Source organism: Pteropus vampyrus, unplaced genomic scaffold, assembly GCF_000151845.1.
Source record: "Pteropus vampyrus isolate Shadow unplaced genomic scaffold, Pvam_2.0 Scaffold15, whole genome shotgun sequence".
NCBI classification, from domain to species: Eukaryota; Metazoa; Chordata; class Mammalia; order Chiroptera; family Pteropodidae; genus Pteropus; species Pteropus vampyrus.
This window is the reverse complement of record NW_011888796.1, coordinates 7,949,049-7,972,516: the sequence shown is the minus strand read 5'-3', so window position 1 is coordinate 7,972,516 and position 23,468 is coordinate 7,949,049. Positions and strand designations below refer to the sequence as shown.

At 39.9% G+C, this 23,468-nt stretch overlaps 1 protein-coding gene across 1 annotated transcript in view; it reads left to right on the top strand.

Annotated features, from left to right (window-relative positions):
• DAAM1 (dishevelled associated activator of morphogenesis 1) overlaps positions 1–23,468 on the top strand; it is a 156,106-nt gene that overhangs the window by 38,455 nt on the left and 94,183 nt on the right. Inside the window, exon 2 of the mRNA XM_023526780.1 lies at positions 20,300–20,518. Within this exon, the coding sequence (XP_023382548.1) occupies positions 20,300–20,518 (219 nt within the window). The remainder of the gene's footprint in view (positions 1–20,299; positions 20,519–23,468) is intronic.

Sequence of the window (23,468 nt, the reverse complement as noted above, 5' to 3'; positions counted from 1 at the left end):
TTCTTGGTAGCCAAGAAAACTATTAGTCCCTGGACCTTCTCCGTTCTTCCCACCCTGCTCCTAAAGCAGAAACCAGCTGGTCCGTGGGAAGTCTCTCTGAACTAGCTCTTTCAGTCATTTGAGGGATCACAGATTCACAGATCACATGCCACGTAGTTTGCTGCTGGAGTTGGGTTTCCGCTTTTCTTGTTAAAATCTTGATGAGATTCCAAACAGTGTTCCAAAAACAGCATCATTATAAACCAAAAATATTTATGTAAGTGTTGTTTGTTTGTTTATCTATCAATCAATTTGTTTTTAATTATGGTAAAAAAAATGCATTCATGTAGGATTTTGAGATTCATTTTGCTAGGTTAGACTTCCCAGTTATCAAGAATCCATTTAGAATCATTCTTTGTATCTTATTTAATTGCTGTGTCTCCAAATTTATATGTGACCATGAGGAAGTCATTTAATATCATAGCCTCAGTATCTATAAAATGAAGTTCATCTCTCAAGTCTTTTTTATAATTTGTGATGATTTTTAGTTGCGCCCATATGCCAGCTTCAGTTTTGCTAGAAATGGGAATATTAGTGAAGTCCATATATCCCTTTGAAGCTATTAGCATGGTTTTAGATGATATATTCATAAATTGCTTTTCCTTCCAAACTAAATGGTCTGTTTAGGAAGACTTGTGTGGATGTAATTGATAATTTGAAGAGTAGGATATTTGTTCTTTACATGGCAGTCTTTATGTCATTGGTTACGAAGGCTATTTAGAGAGACATATTGGAGGCACAAACGATTCATGTCCTTAACATAATGGCTCAAGTCCTAGTAAGATGAGTGTTTTGGATGTCTTTCATCAGTTTTGTTTGTTTTATTAGGTGTCTTTATGACCTTGTGAATGAAAGTTCAAGGGAGTCCAGCAGCACCCCTGTCCTCAGCTACATGGCTGTCACAGACCCAAATGGAACCCAGAATTTCTCAGGCTGTGTCTGTACAGGGAGAAGGCAGCTGGCTTTTGTAGCCCCTTCTTTCAGCTCTACTAAGATGTAACAGTTTTCTAAAGGCCCATTCATATTTCATCTTTTTCAAAAAATTCCTGAGGTCATCCTAATTGGAAGTGCCCTTTATGTCCTCTGAACCCTTATAGTACTTAATACCTCTTTTGTGGCATTTATATCTGTCACTCTGTAATTTGCTGTGTTCATGAGTTTCTTCTCTGTTAGACTATAAGCGCCTAAGTGCCTGGAACCAAGTGTGATTTCTCTTATTGTTTCCTACCCTATCAAGGCCGTCTTGGATTTGGTTAGTTTCTCCTTCTTCTGTGTTCTCAGAGCACATCTGCAGGTCGGCCTCTCCCTTTTATCTACTTAATTTCTGAAAGACACAGAGTATGGTTTGTTCCATTTTGTATTCCTAATTCTTCACATATAACCCCCTGACAAATAGCTGCTTATTTGATGTTTAGATGAATGGAAGAATGAGTAAAGCTATAGTTGGCCCAATAAAACACTGGAATATCTACATTTATATGATTTTTGCTGCTATAGACACCTCCTGGAAGTATATGTATTACCCTCTAAAACATCAAATGTGTTGATGACACACAATAATCATTTATTTCAGACGTAATTTAAATGATGTTTCTTCCATCAGAGCCTAGGACAGGTGGTCTGGCAATGCAGAATACTGTAAAAAGTATGGCCTGAATTCAAGTCCTTTTTCTCTGCTTCTTAGGAGTGGTTTGATGTTATGGAGGTCATTTCAGTACCCAAAGACAGTTTCTCATTTATAAAGTCAAAATAAAAACAAGATCTGACTGCCTGTGCCTTTCTTTCTCTCTTGGGGGAAAATCAAATGATACAGTGCATATACGAGTACTTAGAAAAACAACTTACCTTACAGAGGGAGTATACTATTACATGTTATGAAATAAGGTGACAGCCTATGGTTTTAACACTTGCATTTTTTTTGTAGTTATATAAAAAAGTAATCCTACCTATAATTAGGACAGTTGGCTATTACCCAAATAGGGGCCTCAAGTTCTACCTGTTTTACCTGTTATACCCGAGTCCTGAAAAAAAGGATAGTAATGCCCAGTTAGTTGAACATAGTTTTCTTATTGCCACACTAGTTCTTTTTCTTGATGGAAAAAGAGATAGATGTAGGTAATGAATTTTAGGCCCAGAGCAAAACACAAAATTTTATTCATAAAACACTTGCATATTTCAGTTTCTCCTCCTTCTTTCTTACCTCCCCCAATTAGTTTGATGCCTTTACCTGTGACACTTTCTTTTACAGGCTTCACGGTTGAATTTTCATATACTTGAAAGTTTTCTTAAATTTTGCCTTGTTTGCTACCCTCCACCACCACCTTTGTTATATTCCTTCTCTTGCCACACAGTTTCTCTCTCAAACTACTTCTGGAAACAGAGGTGGGAATGAATGGCTAAAATTTTGGAGTGTGGCCTGTCTTTGAGAAAGAGGTCCTGGTGGTGGTTATTTCTTTTTTATTTTATTTTATTTTATTATTTTACTTTATTTAATGGTGACATTGGTTAATGAAATTCAATAAGTTTCAGCTGTACACTTTAACAGTAAGGCATATATATATTTACACTGTGTGTTCACCTCCCATAGTTAGTTTTCTTTCTGTCACCACATATTTGACCCCCTTTACCCCATCTACCTCCCCTCTCTCTCCACCCCCTACCCTCTAGTAACCAATAGTCTACTGTACGTGCCCATGTGGCACAATTGGTTAGCATGCAGTACTTATATGGTGGTGGTTATTTCTGAGTACTCCCTGCTTAGCCATGATAATGACTTTTGTATTCTACTAAGTATATCTTTACAGCACCATACATACCAAACCTTGTGTTATTTATAAGCTTCAAGGAATAAGTCCCCATAGGCTTATTTTAGATTCCTAGAAAGTCAATCTGGCAAAATTTGTTTCCAAAAAAAAAGGAGGCCTTTAAGAAAAGAGGTGTTACATTATTCATACTGATTTGTGAGCAGCAAAATCTTTAGAGCCTTCTCTAAAATGAGACATTTGTGTTTGGATTTATGGCTTGATTTTATGGTTGACTATTAGGTTGATTCTTAGAAAATAATAATACAGTAGCTTAAAAGATACAAGTTTGTGGTTTAAGGGGGTATGGTATGTAGAAAGAGTCAAGTGGATCATGAACCAGGGGCTTTTGCATTGTTAAGGGACAGAAGTCCCACTTAAATTGGCCTGAGGGGAAAAAAGTTCACTGAATCATGCATTGGGAAGTTCAAGGGATATTTGACTTGAGGCTCAGCTGATTTTAGTAGTTAAACGATGTCATGGAAACCTTCTCATCTTCCCATCCCCCTTGCCCCATCTCTCAGTTCTGCTTTTGTCTATGCTGGCTTCATTCTTGGGCAGTTTACAACATGTGGTGGAAAAAGGAGCTACTGTAAATTCCAGGTGTATGTGGCCCTTTATCTCATGATTCTAAGAAAAGGAGAGCAGCCCTCTCATCTGCATTATCCATCCATATAAAGACCTCTGGTCTCTGTGTAGTGTACCCATCCCTAGATCAGTTGCTCTGTCCAGGGGATAGAGTGCCTTGATTAGCCAGGCTAATGCCATGTGTCCACCTTTAAGGATGGAGAGGCAGGACCACTTGGTTGACTACCCCATCAGAATTACACGGAGGAGATAAAGTAGTTCCCAAAGGTGTGTAAGGTAGACAAATAGGTAAGAGACATGTCCACTAGAGGTGATCAGAGGTCCCAAAGACAGATAAGTATACTTTCAAATTTTACTCTTTGTGTTTATGTGTGTCAATGTGCATGTGTATGCACATTTCTTTGGTGCATTTTGGTTGTATGTGACTTTAAACTACAGTTCTTAGGCTGAGCCCCATGAACTGCAGAGGGTCTGGGAACTGCCTGAAATCTATTCCCACTCACTTTCTGCCTGTCTCCCACAGAGCAAGATAGAGTCTGGAACACTGAGATGGTTTGAGAAGCCAGGGGCTCATGTGCCTGTGAACTAGCTCTGTGAGAGCAAGGTCCACGACCGTCTTCTTCATCCTTGTACCCGAACACTGAACAGGGGAGTGGGCACTAGGTCCATGAGTGAATGGGTGAATAAAAGTGTATAAATTATCACACACACAGAATTGTGGATTTGGGATTTGTGTGTTTGTGTGTGAGGAGGGGGTGATTCTTGGCTGCCTTAAGTTGTACCTATGAGGAAAAAGCAGTGTGTTCACGCGTGCATGCATGCGTGCATGTGCGTGTGTAGCTTCATTATCTGTGGACATCTCTGTCCTGGTTGCTTTTCCAGTATGAGCAGGTATAGTTGTGAACCAGCATGTTTTTCCACAAAGGGCCTGGCTTTTACCTTTCATGTGCCACCACCCAGCAAGGTAGGCGGTGTTGGTAAGAGGAGTAACCATGAAGGAGCCAGTAGCCAGGTTAGCAAGCACATTTGTCACAGCTCTATTTACTGCTGATGAATAGGAGAGAGACCTAACAAAAACAGATGTCCTGGTTGATTATTTTCATGTGGAATGGAAAGTGGTACCTGTAAGGTAAATGAAAATTTTAAGAGTTAAAAAAAAAGAGAGATGTGGGGCACAGGGGAAAGGTGAGGGTATATACATAGAAATCATAAGTAAGAATTAAGCACTTTTTGATCATATCTTCAAGTAGTAGATTGAATGCTCCCTTGAAATGCTTAACTTTCTTGATTTTGTTATTTTGAGGTCTCTTTTAGTGTTATGCCACTTCTTATTTTGGTATTAGTTTTCTTGTTTTTCTTTGAAAAATAGTTACCAACATTTGCCTTCATCTTTTGTGTTCAGCTGTTATGCTTCCATTTGATGCCCTTTTGTAATTTATACTTTCCATTACTGTATTTGCTTGCTTATTTAAGATTGGGTCAGAAGCCGTGAATGTAACAGGATACACTTTACTACTATTTCAATAGCTTTAGAATCTGGCTTGAGAAGCAAGACTTTGATATTTATACTAGGACGTAACAAAAAATTCCTTAATTAAACACTTCTAGTCTTTTATATAATGTTCCTGGAGCTGCCACCTAGAGAGTGGATGTTCTGAAGACAAAGATAGCAATATTTACAGCTGTAGCAAAAAAACAAAAACAAAAACAAAAACAAAAATCCTTGGGATTTAAGGAGATTCTGAATTGTATTATTTGGGGGAAAGTGAGCAGCTATGCATTCTGTTGCTATGGTGATGAGATGGAATTGGGTATTGTCTTTAGCAAATGGTTTGGTATCCTTTCTTTTTTCTCCCCTCCATCCCAATCCCATTCTAAATTATAAGTTTAAAAGAAAAAAGTCACTGCTCATATTGTTGCTTTACAGTTGAACAGATTGTTTTCATTTTAAGATCTAGCAATTGTAGGGTTGGGTGTGGTGACATGGAAAAGTGAAGAAGTGAAAGCATTCTATGAAGCAAAGTCAAATCAGATATTCACTGACAGTGGACTGTGTTCCCCGGAGGACAAAATGAGACATTTAAGGACCATTGCTTATCTCTTTGATTAATCGAGATAACAAATGGATATAAAGCACATTGAAAGTGTCTGAGATGTTGAAGAGCCTTGATAAACAAAAGTTATTTAATTTTTTAAAAGACTAGTTTACAAACAAATATTGCTAAATCTCTCTAAACTTTCAGAAAGAGCTTGATAATCAAGGCAAAAAAAAAAAAATGTAGTCCAAGCCCATGTTAAAAAAATTTAAAGAGAATAAAATGCAAATAAGTTACCTTTCTTCTTCAATTTCCATTTTATTCCCTAGAAGAAAGCTACTCCTAATCCTAATAAAATGCAAATAAGTTCCCTTCTTCAGTCTCCATTTTATTCCCTAGAAGAAAGCTACTCCTAATGGATTTTTGTATCTATTTTGTCACATGATAGACAATTTCTTTGCATATTTAAATAAGTATCCTCTTCACATTTATGATATGCCATGTTTATTATACAACGTGGACTTTTTATCTAATATACTTTAGACCTCTTAACATCAGAAAAGAGCCCTGTTCTTTTTAATGGCTGTGTAGTATTTCATTATACAGAGGTGCCTAAGTCATTTAACCAGTCCTATATTGATAGCTTCCCATGTTTAGCCACTTGATGACTTTTGACGGTTTAACAATATTCCTGGGACTATGAAGTCCACATATTAACTTCTAACTACTCTAGGCTTGGTAATTGAGTCCAAATAACAATTAAAACAGCTCGTTATCACATTGTGAACAAATTTTGCAAGAGAAGCAGTTTCTTTCGTGTCTAGTCTTCTCGAATTGCTCAATAGAGCGATTACTGCTCTCACTTAATTATATATAAAATTACAGAGTTGGGTGGAGTGGGCATAGTGGGCAGTATCAGCTTCCTTCACACTTCCCTTTTGCTGACTATGGAATGACTTTTTATTTTTTGGCCCATGTTTAAATCAAGAGTGTGATAATCCATGTATAGTAATTAAAATTCAGTAAGGATCATTCTTCACTACTCGGCTCCTGACATTTCAGAATTGTTTGTAAGCTATGTGAGTAACTTCCCAAAGGTATTTATCACATAGAGAGAAATCTCCAGTGAATAAACACACTCTTTATAGTAGCTGCTGGTAATTTTTATTTTGGTTGATGATTAGCTTTGTTTAATGAAAAGAAATGATATATATTCGCTAATTTACCTGCTTAACACACGTATTCTCTTGCCTTTGGCGATGCCTGCTGTCTTTTAAAATTTCCTCTGTCCCTTCCCCATCCTCAAGATTTATGCATTGCTTTTATTACATACAGGCTAAGTAGTTTTGAAGTGCGTATTAAAAAGGAAAACACTTTTCCTGAGAGCACATGCCTGGACTTTGTACTTCTTCAAGACTCTGCCTTTGTATGACTTCTTAACTCCCAGAAATGGCATCATTATCCAGTTCTTCCTAGGCCATCTGGGATTTCTGAAAGTGACTTGGAATGCAATTACCAAAGGAGCTTAGTGACTCTGCTGGTATCAGAACAAGTTCCTGCTGTCTTCGATACTTCCCCAAAGCTTGATAGGCGTGTCCAGTTGACTGATGCTGGACCATTTGTTCAGACCTGGTCATCATTGTCCTATGAGCTGTGTGTACTTATGTTCTAGTATCTTATAATGATCCCAGAAAAGACCATTTTACTTTTCCTTTTTGAATGAGCATTTGCTTTCAAAGTAATGGTAAATTTATTTCATCGCAATTGATATCAGTGTACTGGTAATCATTTTGCAGTTTTCAGAATTGATTTCCTTTCTAGCTATTTGTAGTGAATGTTTAGTGATATTCAAAGGAAATTGAGTTTCAATTACATAAACTTTTGAGAAGTGTGGCCAGGAAATAATTAGAATCCTACAGAACTATTGTCAGCATTCAAACCTCAATTTTATAAAATTGGTTGATAAAATCTTAACCTAGTCCTGGAAAGACCATCCCTTGCCTCTTATAAATTCATATGATCACCATGTTTTCATTTAGTTCTATAAGCAGTGTGTTGACTTTTTTTATTGATTGACAAGGAGGACCCCTAACATTTCACCTTTTAAAAATAAAACCTCAAGAGCCTGTACATAAGAGAAAATTGCTGGAAACCAACTTTAAAGTTTTTGTAGCCAAACAATCAGTACTCAAGTAAATATGGCTTATGCATACTTTTAAAAAAAGTACCTAAAAGTAAGGAAGAATTTTGAAAATTGTACTGAATCCACTTTTATAAAAATACAATATTAAAATATATTTGATTGCATCTTAAAAACGTACCAAGTACTAATTTTCATTCATGTATGAGCATCCTTAAGTCTCCTGTTATGGGCTATATCTGTGATGCTTTTATGATTTTTGATCCGCAATAGAAGTATAATTGAAACAGAGCCAGGGGGGAAAAAAAGGAAAATATAATAGAACTTCCCAACTTCTCCTCTAACTGGCCCTGTGACCATTTGAAGAACTTTCAACATAATGGCTTTCATAAACTGGAAATTCTCCAGTAATTGCCTCTTGGGGCATGTAGAATTTAAAACAAAAGAAAACGTTTTTTAAAAGTTTGTCCTGTTGTTATCCCTATAGCTGGTGCCTGCAGCCTTGGGAGTACTTTTCTGTGTTCATCAAGATTGCATCTAGCATTACATTCAAGTGTTTAGATTTGTTGGCTGACATAAAACAACTTTTAAATGGGTCGTTTGAGTAGATCTACAAATCAATATAATATTGACAATGAAGCTGGATGCATTTTAGGGCATGGGGTTTCAAGTGTGCACCAAGTAATTTTAAATAAAAGGATCAATAAAATGGCTAACGAGTTTTCAGGTATATCCTTACAGTTTTTATGGCGTTTTTGAGGAGGCTTGCAAACTTTCTCCTTTCCATAGAATACTGACATTTGCATGATGCACTTATGAGCATTCATTATCCATGTGAAACTATTCTTATAGGCTCCAAAATCTTAGACGCACATGGAAATAATAGCCGCCATTTATTGAGCATCTTCCATGTGCCAAGCATTTGGCTAAATACTTTAGCAGCTTCTTTAGTTACTATTTCCAATTCCTGGTAGATGTCTATGCACTCACATATATAGGAGTATGTGTGTGTGTGTAGTAGATACAAATATAGTCTTGTTTTAGTTTTAACGTAAATGGTGATACATATATATTGATAGGCAACTTGATTTCTTTCTTTTTTTCCCCTATGAATATGTTAGAACTTTTCATGTCAGTATCCATGGATCTAGCACATTCTTTGAACCTGGGCATAGGATTCTGTTCTCATACTTGTCTGCACATTGGAATCACCTGTGAAGTTTGGAAAAATTCCCATGCCTAGGCCCCTGTAGCAGAGATTCTAATATAACTGGCATGGAAGAAAGTCTGAGCATTGGGATATGAGAACTAGTATTTCATACTATTGGTGCAGCAACATTTATTGAACCGTTCCTTTATTGAAGGATACTTAGGTGATTCTCTATTACAAATAATCTTGTTTTTTGTTTGTTTGTTTTTTCTATTACAGTGCTGTAGTGAACATCCTTATTAATATATCTTTGTGCCCATGTGTGAGTATACCTGTAGGTTAATCCCTAGATATGGAATCTAGGAGTTCTTATCTGTGGCTAGTATATTAAAGATAACAATAGCTACTTCCAAATTGCCCCTACTGAGGTGATACAATTGACTTTCCCATCTACAAGTTATTAGATTGCACACTGTGGTGCTGAGGGCTGGCCCCCTTGACCCTCTCCCACAGTTAAAAAAAAAAATGTTTGTTCTAATTTTGGAAGGTTGTATATCTAAGTGCTTATGGAGGTTCCCAACATGAAGGGAGACTGGGGAAATACCAAGTCAAAGCTTTATTTCTCTAGATCTTTTTAGTGCTGTGTCTTTGGAAATTAGTTTTATAGGCTGGCATGACAAAGTGATGCCTTCACTTCTAATCATTAGTGGGTATGTGCGTCTCTCACGAAGGGGTGAGGCAGTTCTGACTGAAGTGCAACAACTACTAGAGCCACACAACACCTGAAACAGGTGGAGGCCGGAATGCCTCTTTACTGCCTTATTTCTACACCAGAACTTGCATTCAACTGAAGCTTTTACTACCATCCTTCCACAAACCGCTCTTGAAGATTTTGTTAAATTTGTAGGTAGACTTTTTATGAAGGGCAGAGTGCTTCTTTCGAAGGGAGTTTCAGTTTTCATAATGCGACTCCCCATCATCCGTCCTTATTGTTTTCTGGGTGGCTTCTCCCTGACTCGTCATGAGCAGGACTCATTAGGGAACAGCTCGAGCATAGGTGTGGTGCTGGCCTTGCCCAAAATGAGCCCCTTCGAGCAGCAGGCTTTGTGGAGAGACTCAGGATGTTGTAAACAACTCACCACACTGTAATTTTAAACCCAGGGCTCACCATGCATTTAACTTTCCATAAACAAGTTTTTTACATTAGTAATGGCAAATGGTGGCTGTGACTACATGTATTCAGAATGATCTTTCTGAGGCGAAAGTGTGAAAGCTAGAGGCCCTGAGTGCTTGCAGTAGGTTTTCTATCTTGGTGACCAGTTTGCACTTACTTTCCTGTGCAGACAAGATGCCTTCAGATGTGGAAACAGACTAATCAGTAGTTGAGATCAGTGACTGAGGACAACGTGAAGGGGGATAGGGTCAATGTAGCAAATATCAGCATCCTTGCAGTGACTAAGCTGGGTGTGCTATGTGGTAGTTTTCATATAAGTGGTTGGATTGAAATACTAAACCTGTTGAATGCTTCACAATGTACAAGAAAGCTGAGATTTTTTTTAAAGCCTTTTGCCATGCTGCCCCCAAACACCTCAGAGAATTTCCCACAGTTTACAGATAAGCTCACTAACCTGCAGAGCCCTTGATTTAGTGATGACAACTGCCCTGTAAAGATTAAACCATCTTTATTCCAGGAATTTGTTCTGCTGATACACACAGGAATGTCAGAGAAAGGAATCTGGTTAACATATTTCCACCTAACAGTAGTTATCAAATATAAATCCTCCCTCCAACTTTTTAATGTCGCTCTCACTTCCCTTTGTGATGCCAACTTAAAACCCATCAGTTATAGAGGACTTTAGGATGCTGAAGTCTTTTCTAAGTTACTCGATACTCCATGGAAGAAGTGGGTGAGCTGGTGTTGGAACCGTGGCTGCCTGCATCATATTTTGTGTCCGTTCATCAGTTTTTCCCTAACCGAAGAGCACGTGCATTGCCTGTGAGAAAGATGGAGGACTCTTGACTATTACCGGAGTGAGGCTAATTTCAATCAAGAACTTTTGTTCTACATGGTATCTCATTTTTTGCTGTTGCAATTGTATTAAAGTGATCTTGGCATAAAAGTAATGAGAAGAACATGAAAAGAGGAAGGTATTAGTGAGTTTTAAAATTTGCTTTCAGAAAACATGAACATATAAAGCCCTCTAGGCAAGCTTTAATATCTTTATTTTCAGTCCAGATATCTGGAGTTTCCCTAGGATGCCAATAGACATTATTTTTCATAGAGGCCTGTGTAGAAATAAAAATTATATCTACTTGGCAATAAAATGCCTTGGTGATAAAATGTAGTAATAATATTTAAGAAGGAATAAGATTGAGCAGTATCTGGTTTGGAGGCTGTGAGGGTCGGTGGCAGTAATCCCTTTTCTAGAGGACCATGTCTTCTAGTCTCCCTGGGGAGAGGGACTGATTGTAAGGATGGCATCTGAATCCTTGGTCCAGAGTACCTCTAGTTTATCTTTCTTAATTCCTGCTAAACTTTGCCTAAAGGTCTAGAAAACATAGTTGTTCAAACTAAGTATATAAATGTTCAACCTCTTCTCTCTCAGGATTTGCCAAAATTATTTCAGTTGTGAGAAGTTTCCCCAAAATGCCTAATGATATATTTCTTTTCAGGTAATGTCTTTTAATATCATTTGCATTTTCTGTATGGATGGTACCAAAAGGTTTTCTGCTTCTTGGGGAGGGTCTGAAACCTAAAATGCCTACAGTGCAATGGTTGTGGTGCGGAGACATTTTAAGAGGCACCACATTTACCTGTAGTGGTGAGGATTCTGACTTTAGGGGTTATTTTAGTGGGATCAGCAGAGGACTGTAGCATATAGGGTACAGGTGATTACTGGTGTCTTGCAATATACAAGTATTCTCTTCTGGTGACTGTGATGTCTTACTCTCATATCCTTTCTGAAAGACCTGCTAAGTGATTCAAGAAAGTTGCATTCTTCCCCTCTTTCTTTCTTTCTTTCTATCTATCTATCTATCTATCTACCTACCTACCTGTCTGTCTGTCTGTCTGTCTACCTACCTACCTACCTATCTATCTATCTATCTATCTATCTGTCTACCTGTCTGTCTGTCTGTCTACCTACCTACCTACCTACCTATCTATCTATCTATCTATCTGTCTGTCTGTCTGTCTGTCTATCTAGCTATCATCTCATCTATATAACTTTTATTTCTTTTTCTTTTTCTTATCTTTTTTCTTTTTTCCTTTTTTTTCTTTCTTCCCTCTCTCCCTCCTCTCTGGTAACCACTAGTCCATTGAAAAGTTGCACTCTTTTTAATATTTGTATTTAAAATTTTTTTCATAAGCTTGTTAAAGAACAAAACTTGGCCTCTTGGAAGAGTGAGAGCTTTGATGTGACTGACGTAGCTAGCCACTGAGTCCTAGCTTCCTTTGTTTGTACTAACCCCTCCCTCCCTTTAAATTTGTCTTTTTTGTACAATGAGTGGATCCGTTAGAGGCAGCGAAGATAGGAACCCAAAAGGGGAATATGATCTGCATTTATTTCAGCTTCAGCTTAAATTTGTTTATTGACTTAACTCACAAACTAGCAACAGGTCAGCAGGCCCAAGGGCACAGGCTCTCTGGCCAGGCTGTGCTTTCTTTGGTGGGGAGCTCCAATGACACTTTTGGTTTGGCTCTTCTCCCGGATGATTGAGACGAGATGTCCTGGCTTCCAGACTGGTTTCTGTCACGTGAACAGCACAAACTTTCTAACTAGAGAGCTGTGTTATTGGCTTTAGGGATTTATGCCCTAAACCCGTGGTTAAAGTATTGAGTCATGACAGCACAGTGGTTGCCAGCTTCTTAGGGTGAAACCTGGAGGTTCCCTTCTTTGCTCTTGACATGAGGGTGAGGGTGTTTTCTGGCAGGAGTGTATGACTTGGGCTTGGAGGATTACTGTTAATTATGTGCTGGTTGAGGCTTGGTCTGGCTCGAGGATGCACGTGGACTTCACTTGGGCTCCTTCCTCCCTTATCTAGGGAGGAAGTGGGAAAGGAAGGGGACTGATTCTGGCTTCCGCTTTGCACACCCCCGCCAACGCTGATGCAGGGCAGACGCAGAGAAGGGAGTGTGCTTTGCTTTCGTTGCTCTGCTTTAGGCCATGGAGCAAAATGTTTGCAGGGTACCAGTGGATTTTTTGAATGCTTGCGTTTTGGTTTCCCCTTTGATGATGGAGTGCCTACATCATTTTCCTCCTGAAACAGAAAAGTCACCGGACTGAGAGGACTGAGTGCTGGGTGAATTTCCAGGAGCCACTACAAGAAGTGCCATATTAGAACATCCTTTGGGGACCAAGTGTGTGGAGAGGGCTGTCCGTCCACTGGACACACTTACTGAGAAACACCCTTTCCGTTTCCTAATGGCCAGGATGTTGAAACTTGTGGGGAAAACACATCCCCTTTCAAATGTTTCTCCTACAACCTTTAAACCGTATCCCATGATTTTTTTAAAGCTCCAAATAGTATTTGGCATCTGGTGTACTTGGGAAGTGAAACCAGACATGAGGAATGTGCAAGCAGAGAGAGATGGCCAAGGAAAGAAGCAAAGCAATTTTTTTCTTTCACATTCTTCTTGATAAGAGAATTTGGGTTAACGTTATCGTGTTGTTGAAACCCAAATTGCATGTCCGGGCCCTTTGGAAAAATGCAAAATGTGAAAATGTGGGATAAACTGCAGCTCTGAAGACAATAGGTATGGCAGTTAGAATTAAGGGTTCCCCCAACCATTATAGTTGCTCGAATGGCGTAAATTTTCTTTCACGTCCCACTTTTTATGTCTGTGACATTGTTTCAGTAACTCTAGAGACCATTTTTAATAAAGAAACAATGACAGTATTTTAGTGTTGAAATTATAATTGGAGAATTAAATGTGAAATACTGTCTCTCTTGATTAAAATAATCGAAGTGGGGCATGACCTCTCTGGCTCCTCCTGTACTTCTGCAAGTATATGCAGAAACGCAGTTGTTGAACTAAGATGGGAGCTGGGGAGAACTCACTCTCTCTCCTCTCCCTTTCTTCAGCATCTAAGTTGTTTCCCCTGTAACCACTTTGGTAAGAGGAACTTTGGTAACTTAGCCAGTCAGCGTATCCATCTGTCTGGACAGCTATCTTATAAACGTGCGGCAGACGTCCCTGATGAACCAATTTAAATGATGTATGTATCAGTGCAAATCTATCTTATCAACACAGCCTTCAAGTTTCCCCCCATATATTTAGTACTGATCGTGTGCTGCTTTGTGGAAAACAGACTGTACATAGCACATATGTATTGTGACTTGGCATTCTCATAAGGAGGGTTTCCTTGTGGACTATATGAGTTGTTCTTCAATGTTTTTTATTATCGTGATCATTGTCATCTACATTCCTTAAAATTTGGCCCTCGTTTTTTGACTGTTACCACATTGAGAGTCTTGTTTGTTTTGTTAGACAGTACAAATGACTCTGACTTCGAGCTAGGCCACAGATGGATTAAATTTCTTATTCTTTGCTAAGCAAAATGCACCTGCTCCAGAATCTTAAGTAGCTTTTTAATTGCTTCCTTGTGCATGACATAGCAATAGTCATCTGTAATGCTATAGATGGATTGCATTTTGGATGTCCCAGAAGTGACTTTTCCCCCTCTGCAACCATGCCAGAAGCTGAGATTAGAAGATGTGTTCTGGTTGAGGGCCCAGCTGTCATGGTGGAATTAGTCCTTTCTCTCAGTCCGATTTGATTAAAAAGAGACCAGGAGTGGAAACATAGGCCCCTGGGTTTAGTCACTGTATTCTCTCTTCACGGGACAGAAGGACCAACTTCACTGCTCCCTAAGTGTTCCCACGAGGCTGCAATCTCTCTAGTGTGTGGATCTTCTGCTGTTTCTCTAGCACCTAACACTGTGTCTTGTCTGGCCTACTGACTGAAGAGGCTGAGCTATGGTAGCTGACTAAGTGAGTATGCCTTGGGCAAAATGTTCACAGAATGTAAGGACTCATGAAATGTCTCAGAGATTCTACCAGTGGGTCTGTTTCCACAGAAGCTTACTTGAGGATGGGTGGAAAAACCAAGCACCAGTTAGTTCTGCCAAAAAGAAATTCCTGGTTGGTGGGAAGCTGCAAATACCCCGAGGATGAAGTCTATTTGTGAAGCTACTGTCAGCATCGAAAATCTTGACAAGTGACTAAAGAGCACTTGGCGATCTGATCAGCTTCAAATATTTTGGCAGTTGTGAAAAACAGATCTACAGGCAACTGTGGGAAGAACACCCAGTCACACAGCCCTGAAGTTCAGAGATGAGATCATCTGTTCATTTAGGCATTTATGTCTTCACATTCAGCAAACATTTATTGAGAATATATGGTGTGCCAGGGACTGAACAAAACTTGGTCCCTGTCTTGAGGATCTCATAGTTGGGGAAATAGGCATGAATTTAAGCAAACACTCAACTATGTATATGGTGCTAGGAGTATGGAAAGAAATGTGTGACCATCTCTAGGGAAACGTAAAGATTTATAAAATCATCAGTATTCGTGTGGGTCTTGAATGGTGAATGGAAGATGGTCAGGTAAAGAAGTAATAGAGCATCCTAAGCTGAGGGGACTGCAGAGGTGTGAGCTCAGAAATGTGGTTCCTTTCAAGATCTACTGATTGCATGTGCACGTGTTGGGAGGTGGGGAGTGGGCAGCATGTGGATACACAGTGCTCAGGATGTTGGGAAACAAGGGTGGAAAATACAGTAGGTAAGGGCCAGGCCATGGAGGGTCCTGTGGTCCAGGCTGGAAAGTTGGACTGTATCCAGGAGACGCTGCAGAGCTGAGTGACACAATCAGATTTATGATGTGCTGAGAATAAATCCCAGACTCCTCACTCCAGTGTATGAGGCCCTGGGGTCTGGACCCCTGCCCTCTTCAGCCTCCTCTCTTAACACTTCTTTTACTCATTGCTCCAGCCTCACTGGTCTTCCTTTTCTGACTCAAACATGCCAAGTTCTCCACCTGCTTCGGGCTTCTGTACACACTCCTCTGCCTGGAATCCTCTTCCCTGATCCTTTGCAAGGCTGGTCCATTTCTCCATTAGGTCTCAGTTCAAGCACCCCTCTCCGGAGAGGCCTTGCCTGATCACACTATCTGACGTTCCCACCACCATTATCACCATTTTCTTTTGCTTTCCTCTTGCGTCCCTTGTAACACTAACCAAAATCGATACTTCAGTTTACTTGATTTTTTTTCCTTCTTTCTCCAAAGCAAATAAGCTCTCTGAAGTTACATGGTTTCATTTTCTTCCCTCTTTCCTACTGTGCCTAGGCACAGTGTTTGACACATAATTGGTATTTGGTAAACATTTGACTCAAATTAAATGGATGAACTAGGGCAGCTTTGTCAACTGCATGGACACACCACCTGTTTTTGTATGGTCCATGAGCTAAGAATGGTTTTCACATTTTTAAATGGTACAGCAAATCAAAAAAAGAACAATATTTTATGACATGACATTATATGAAATTCATATTTCAGTGTCCAAAAATAAAGTTTTATTGGCACACAGGCATGCCCATATTCTCAGATGTCTGTGGCTGCTTTCATGATGAAATGGTAGGGTTCAGTAATTGTGATAGAGGCCCATAAAGCCTAAAATATTTACTATCTGGCCTTTTACAGAAAAGGTTTGCCAACCCCTTGCTGGGAAATCAGTAGTCAGGGAGAAGTCTTAAGAAGTTGTTGTCATTCAGATAGGAGATGAGGATAGGCTGGACTAAGGTCGTGACCTTGAGGTTGGAGAGGGTGGGAACTGAATTCCAGCCAGATTAAGCAAGCAGGTTTCCTGAACTCTGCCAAGCTTCCATGCCCCACTCCCAACCAATTAAACTTTTCTGAATCTTCACCAGAATATCAAATCTCTCTCAAATTTTTCTCTTCCTAATTGCCCTGCTCTCTCCCAAATGTCTACTTAAGTGTCATCTGTGATATGGGGATGATGGAATGACGTGATGGGTGTGATGTGCTTACTAAAATCATATACACAGCCAGTTCCTGGGATCCCTTGTTATCGAAGTGCTAGAACCATTGAGGAGAACTGGCCAGAAGCGTCAACTGCCACCGAGGAGTCGAGTGGGGTGGATGATTACTCTTGCTTCCTGTTTTGGTCTATAGCTAGGAGACTAGGCTCTGAACAGTCAAGTTCCGAATACGTGTATTAAAAATGGTTGCTTGTTAGAAATCTCAAAGCTTTGTCATCACCTACAGTTTAAGGATTGGTTTAATAGAAGACCTTGTATTTGGGGTTCCACAGAGGAACCAGCGTCAGACTTGGTCTTTGGGCTTTAAACACAAATCACTTGTCAAAGGCAATATTTTATATTTATTAAAATTATTTCAATTAGTTTCTTAAATGTAATAGACCTTGTATCTTATTACCATCTTAGAAACTAGCCAAGACCCTCATATTCTTTGGTTTATAGAACCACTGGCATTTTTTTTAAGACTGAAAAAATGCTTTGGATTGAGACCTTAACATTTCCTCCGTACTCTTCCGCAATACAGTCAGAATGTAATATAACTTAGATTTAAGTGAAGTAACTTGGAAAATGAAAAAAATTAAGTAATTGCTCTCTCCGTTCACTTCCCAGATACTTTGGTTATACTCTATATGTGCGAGGCAGTAATCAGCACATGCTGTGGGCACTTTTCCTCAAGGAGTTGACTCTTCAGTGGGGGGAAGACCCAGACCACAAATTCCTCTAATTGTTGGCTGTGCATCATGGGGTCACAATGTGCTAAGAGGGCCCAGACCACATTCAATTGAGTAGGTTAGTACATTTGTCCCATGTACTATCATGTGCTAGGGACACAGAGAACAATATAGGCAAGGCCCCTCCCCCATGAAATAATAAAATAAGATAAATTAAATAGTGGTAGGTGCTGTGGAGAAAATCACACAGGGTAAGGGGATAGAGAGTGTCTGGTGCATTCAAAGAGGACTACTGCAGATAGGTAGCTGCAGATGGCCTCTCTGAGACAATAAAGTTCATGTTGAGGTCATAATGATGAGGAAGACACAGCTGTGCACAAATGAGAACCAGAACATGCCAGTCAAGGCCAGAGCTGATGCAATGACCCTGGGGTAGGAGCCTGCATGGCCAGAGTAGTTGAAGTGCAGTGACTCATATGAAGAATGCTCCATGGTGAGGAGGCAAAGCAGGCAGGGGCCACATCGAGGAGGCCCTTGGAGGCTGTTGGATGGCCTTTGCATATTCTTATAATTTCAGTGAGCCACAGGAGGTTTGATACATAAAAATTTAACATCCAAAATGGATAAAAGCAGAGCTGTGAAATTGAAGCTGGAGTGAGAAGCTCAAATCAGTACCTACTGAAAATCTCTGATCTTTCCCCCATCTCTCATCTAATAGTTTGGGGTATCTTATACCTTAGGTAAGTCTAGTCTAAAGACAACAGAGCCAGGGACTTCTCACCTTCATCCTATCCCATTCACAGACATTAGAAAGTTCTTCCTTACGTCTCCTTATAGCTTCCACCCATTGGTTTTAATTCAGCAGATGCCACCACTCTGTTGCTGTTTATTTGTAGCAGCCCTGAAATCAGTTCAAGGACAGTGCAGGTTTCTGCATGCCCATTAGGCCTTCTCTTCCTTTTTAGAAAGTGCCCGTAGTATTGTTAGCCCTGTCTCTCAGGACATGCTGGGATCTCAGGATAGTGACATTAATTGCACTGTCTGGTGATCTGCAGTCTACTCTCTGTGAGGGTGCTCAGCATTCATTGTAGCTTCTTCAGCAAGGTCACCTGCTATAGCTCTAAAAAGTGAGAGCTGTCAAGGCCCAACCATATCTGCTCGCTTGCTCACTAGTGTGTGTGCTCTCTTTCTCTCTGTCTCTCTGTCTCTCTGTCTCTCTGTCTCTCTGTCTCTCTGTCTCTCTCTCTCAGACAGGCTTTTAAATGTGACTCCCGAGCTCTTGTGGGATAAACCCAGAGTCCTCGACCTGGGCTGCAGCTTCTCCATACTAGTGTTCCTCTCTAGGCTGACTCTTCACACCTTTGTTCCTGTCATCTTTCCTTCACAGATGCATTTCTCCTCTGCCCTTACAACTCATGAAGGGCCTATTCTCATCCCGCCTTTCTTTCTCAACTCTGTCTCTTGTTAAAAATTGAAAATCTACGAAAGTTTTACATGAACATGCTCTCATTATACATATATTAAAAAATGAAAAGAATGTTTCCTTTCTTGCCTTTTCCCAGTCCCCTTTCTCTCTGAGTTAGGAATTTGCTTTGTATCTTTCTAGGCCTTTTAGCTATGCATTTAGATGTAAATTTAGTTTGTTTTTTTTTGTATGAAATTATTCTTAAAACACATTATGGCATCATGTAATACACATTATTCTTTGACTTGCTTTTTTCACTTGACAGTATAACTTAGAAATTTTCCAAGCCAATACACATAGTTGTAACTTAAAAAAAAAATGGTTCAATCATAAAAAATGTATTATTATGGTAAAAATTCAGACTCAAAGGGTATAAAGTGAAAAGAAATAATTCTCTAATTCCCTAAATTTATTTGGGAGGTTATTGCTATTAATACTTTCTTACATTCATAGATGCTTTAAAACATGTAATCTTGTAGTATATAGTATAGATATCATAATATCTTGAACATTTTTCCATATCTATAACACAGATGCCTCTTCATTTGAATGAGTGCATAGTATTCTATTATGTGAATATACTATAATTTATTTAACTGTCTCCCTATTAGTGCATTCATTTGATCTTTTCTCTTTGAAAATCTCTGGCCTTTCTAGCTCATGTTAAGTTGTTCTTCCTTTGTTTAAGTTATTCAACATATTAACTGAGTGTCTCCTATCTTTCTGGCACTAGGACCCCCAAGATGCTTAATACATAGTGCCTTCCCTGCCCCCCTACCCCCCACCCATTTTGAGTTGTCACAGTCTAACAGGAAGACACACTCCTAAAGAACTTAGAATGTGACCTGAGCTGGAATGGATCGATATTCTTTAGCATATGTATTATTCTACTTGGGGAAGGTAAAGAAGGGGAAATTAGAACTAAATTGTAAAGGATGAATAAGAGATCTCCTGGGGACAAGAACAAGAAGGTCATTCTTATAAGGGAAGTAACAAAAACAAAATGGTTTGGCAAGAAAGAGCGTGTGATGTACAAGGAAGGGCCAGTAGCCCAATGCGATGGCAGCGTATGCTGTGGCATGGACTGACCGGAATTATACTGTTTGGTCATACAAACAGCAGGTGGTCATAGATTTCCTACAGGCGGTCATAGGTTTCAACAGGTGAATAGAAGGACATGTGCTCTCTGCCCAACCGGACTCAAACTCTCTTGGGGTTGTTAGCTTTATGCTCCTAGAAGGCACTGTCATTGCCTCCAGTGCAGGTGGCTCTTGCTTGAATTGGTCTGACTTAAAAAAATTTTTTTATTCACTTTGCACTCTTAACCATGTCATGTCCTCTTTTTGCAGAGTTTAGTCACTCAAGAAATAGTACAGAATTCAGTCATGGCCCCAAGGAAGAGAGCTGGACGGGGGATTTCATTCATCTTTTGCTGTTTTCGAAATAATGATCACCCAGAAATCACATATCGGCTGCGAAATGATAGCAACTTTGCACTTCAGACCATGGAGCCAGCATTACCCATGCCCCCTGTGGAGGAGCTGGACGTCATGTTCAGTGAACTTGTGGTAAGTCTCCGACTTCCATCCTGGCAGTGGTGGAGAGTCAGGAGGGAGAAGAGAGGATGTGAATAGTTTGGTTTGGTTAGCCATGGGCTTCCCTTTCTCCAGTGACATGGCCCCCATCTGTCCCTTATGCGTGCAGCCCCCCTGTCTGCACTGAGCCTGTGGAGAAAGAGGAGAAGGAAGAAGGTAGCATCTCTACATCAAAAGGCTTTGCTGGTGCTTTACTTTTAAGTGGAAGGCTTTAGACCTATAAGTCTTCAAATACGTGGCAGTGCTGCATCCTGTTACCCTTTCTGATTCCTCCCCAACCCCACCTGAGTCTGTACTCATGTGCATAAATAATTCCCTTGTCTGCTTCGCACCTCCTGGGGGTCCCTAGTGCTTCCTTGATCCCCACTCCCAGTGTGTAGTATTAATGTCTTTTTAAAAATTAGTCATACTCCCCTTCTTGTCCTTGATCCTTTGATGAAAGACATTATTACTTAAGTGAAGTATAATTATTTAGCCTAATGATAGGATTGCAATAATAACTCTTGTGGGAAACTTTTTATAGATACTATCGTATTTTAGAATCCACTATACTGAAGTAAGAGCTGTATCTGGTATAGGACTCATGCATCAAGAGATGTAAGGGCTCCCTTCAACTGAGCTTTTAAAGCATCTCCAAAGTAGTGTTTCTTTCCAATCTGTTTCAGAGGATATTATGGTGTAGTTTAAAGGGCACTGACCTGGGTTCAACTTACTGCTCTGATTTTATTATCCGGATAAGTATGGAAAAAGCATATGCTTTTTCTTGTGATAGAAGAACTTCAGTGGCAGATGTAATGAATGTGGGTCAGCTGGGGTTCTGCTCCTCTCTCTCTTCTATCCAAGACTCAGCCCTGCTGGAAGAGAAATGAGAGACATGGTGAACTCCTAGCAGGCCCTAAGCGTATGTTTGGAAATGACACATGTCACTTCTGCCTGCATTTCTTTAGCCAAAGTAAATCACATGGCCACTCTCGAGTTTACAGGGCAGGGATGTATCATCCTTCTACAGAGACTGGTCCCATAAATCATAGGACCAAACCTAAGGTCATTGGTGTGGGTGGAGGACACACAGTTTTCTCACAGGCGAGGAGCAGTGAATCATCTGCCATGATGGCTACCAAGAAGAGCAATCATAATGTATTGACAGGCTTGGTTTTATTTCCCACTTAAAGCATTTTAAAACCAAGAGTCAACCTAAGGAGACAGATATTACTGATAGACAAAGACCTCTTCGGTGGTTGTGAAGCTGTGAGCAGAGCTAAGCACCCTCACAGCATTCACATCCACTGTCTTTTCAATCGTATTCTGTCATCCTCCCAAAATGAGACCTAAGCCAGAGCCTGGGTGGTGGCAGCTCCATGTACATCTTGAAGACAGCTCATTGTTCAGTATTCATAAGGGAGAAAATTCCACTTTCTGCCTTACTGATGTCTTTATTCAGTGTGAAAATTGCCTACAGCTGTTAGTTGTTAAAAAGCCAATGCCAAACCAGACCTTTAAGCTGAAACCATTGGAAAACAAATTATCTTGAGGTTTGTATCTGTCCTGGTTAGTGACTGATGGATTTTTGTCTACTTCTGACTTTAGGGACTTTGACCACAAATCTATCCAACTGCTAAGGGTGTCCTGAGGCAAGGGAAGTGGACTCAAAGCCACTGGAAACCTCTGCCGTGGGTTCTCTTGAGTAGTCACAGAAGCAGTTGCGCTTCCGCCCGTTCTCAGGAGAGGGCGGCCACATGGGGAGGCAGAGAGTGCATGGCCCCTGGAGTCAAACCACTCTGCAAGTAGGGTAACTTCCTTTAAGATGGTTTCTGTTGGAATATGTTTATAAAATGAGGATAATACCTCCTTTCTGATAAGGGGTAGTGTGAAGATTAAAGCAGCTAACTTCATTTAAAAGGCCAGCACCTAGTAGGTGCTTTACGCCCTGCATCCTAGAGAGATGGGAGAGAATAAGACAGGCATTTTTCTGGGCACTAAGCAGATATCCCAGGCTTTTCCTTTTCTTGAAAGCTAATCTGCCTACTGTGAGAGAGCCAGTGTGGGTCCCAGGTTGTAGGCCATTTTACCTCTGTTATCTGTTGGAAAGCATCTCATCAGAACTGGTTGCCGTAAACTAATTTCCTTGGCCATGTCTGATGAGTCACTCATTTGATGTTTTTAAAAGTGATACTAAATAGGTTGCTTTCAGAATAGCTTACTGCAACCTTATCATCTCATAAATTAAGCAAGCCTGTATGGGAGGTCAGCCGCATGAATCTTTAAAGAAGGTGGGAAGCGAGGAGTGCCTTGTTTTCTAGCAGGTTCCCTGCTACAGGCAACAGAATGAGAGTCATTCCAATTTCAGGAAGCAATGGTTTCCGGAGGTCTCAGTCTCACACTCTGCCTATTTTTTTTTTTTTAATAACAACTTTATTGAGATACAATTTACATACCATGCAATTTATCTATTTAAAATGTACAATTTAATGGCTTTTAGTATAGTCACAGAATTATGCAACCATCAATACAGTAAGTTTTAGGACATTTTCATCACCCCAGAGCAACTCCCTTTACCTGTTCACCATCACTCCCCGTTTCTCCCCAGCCCTGCCATCCCCTAGCAACCACTAGTCTACTCTGTTTCTGTGAATTTGCCTATTCTGAGCTTTTCATATAAATGAAATCATGTAATATGTGCCCTTTTGTAACTGGCTTCTTTTACTTAGCATAAGTGTTTTCAGGGTTCATCCACGTTGTAGCATATATCAATACTTCATTTCTTTATATTGCCAAATAATATTCCATTGTGTGGACACGCCACATTTTATTTATCCATTTGTCATTGATGGACATTTAGTCTTTTTTATGACTAATGCTGCTATAAAAGTTTTGCATGGAAATATATTTTTAGTTCTCATGGATATATACCCATGAGTGGGAT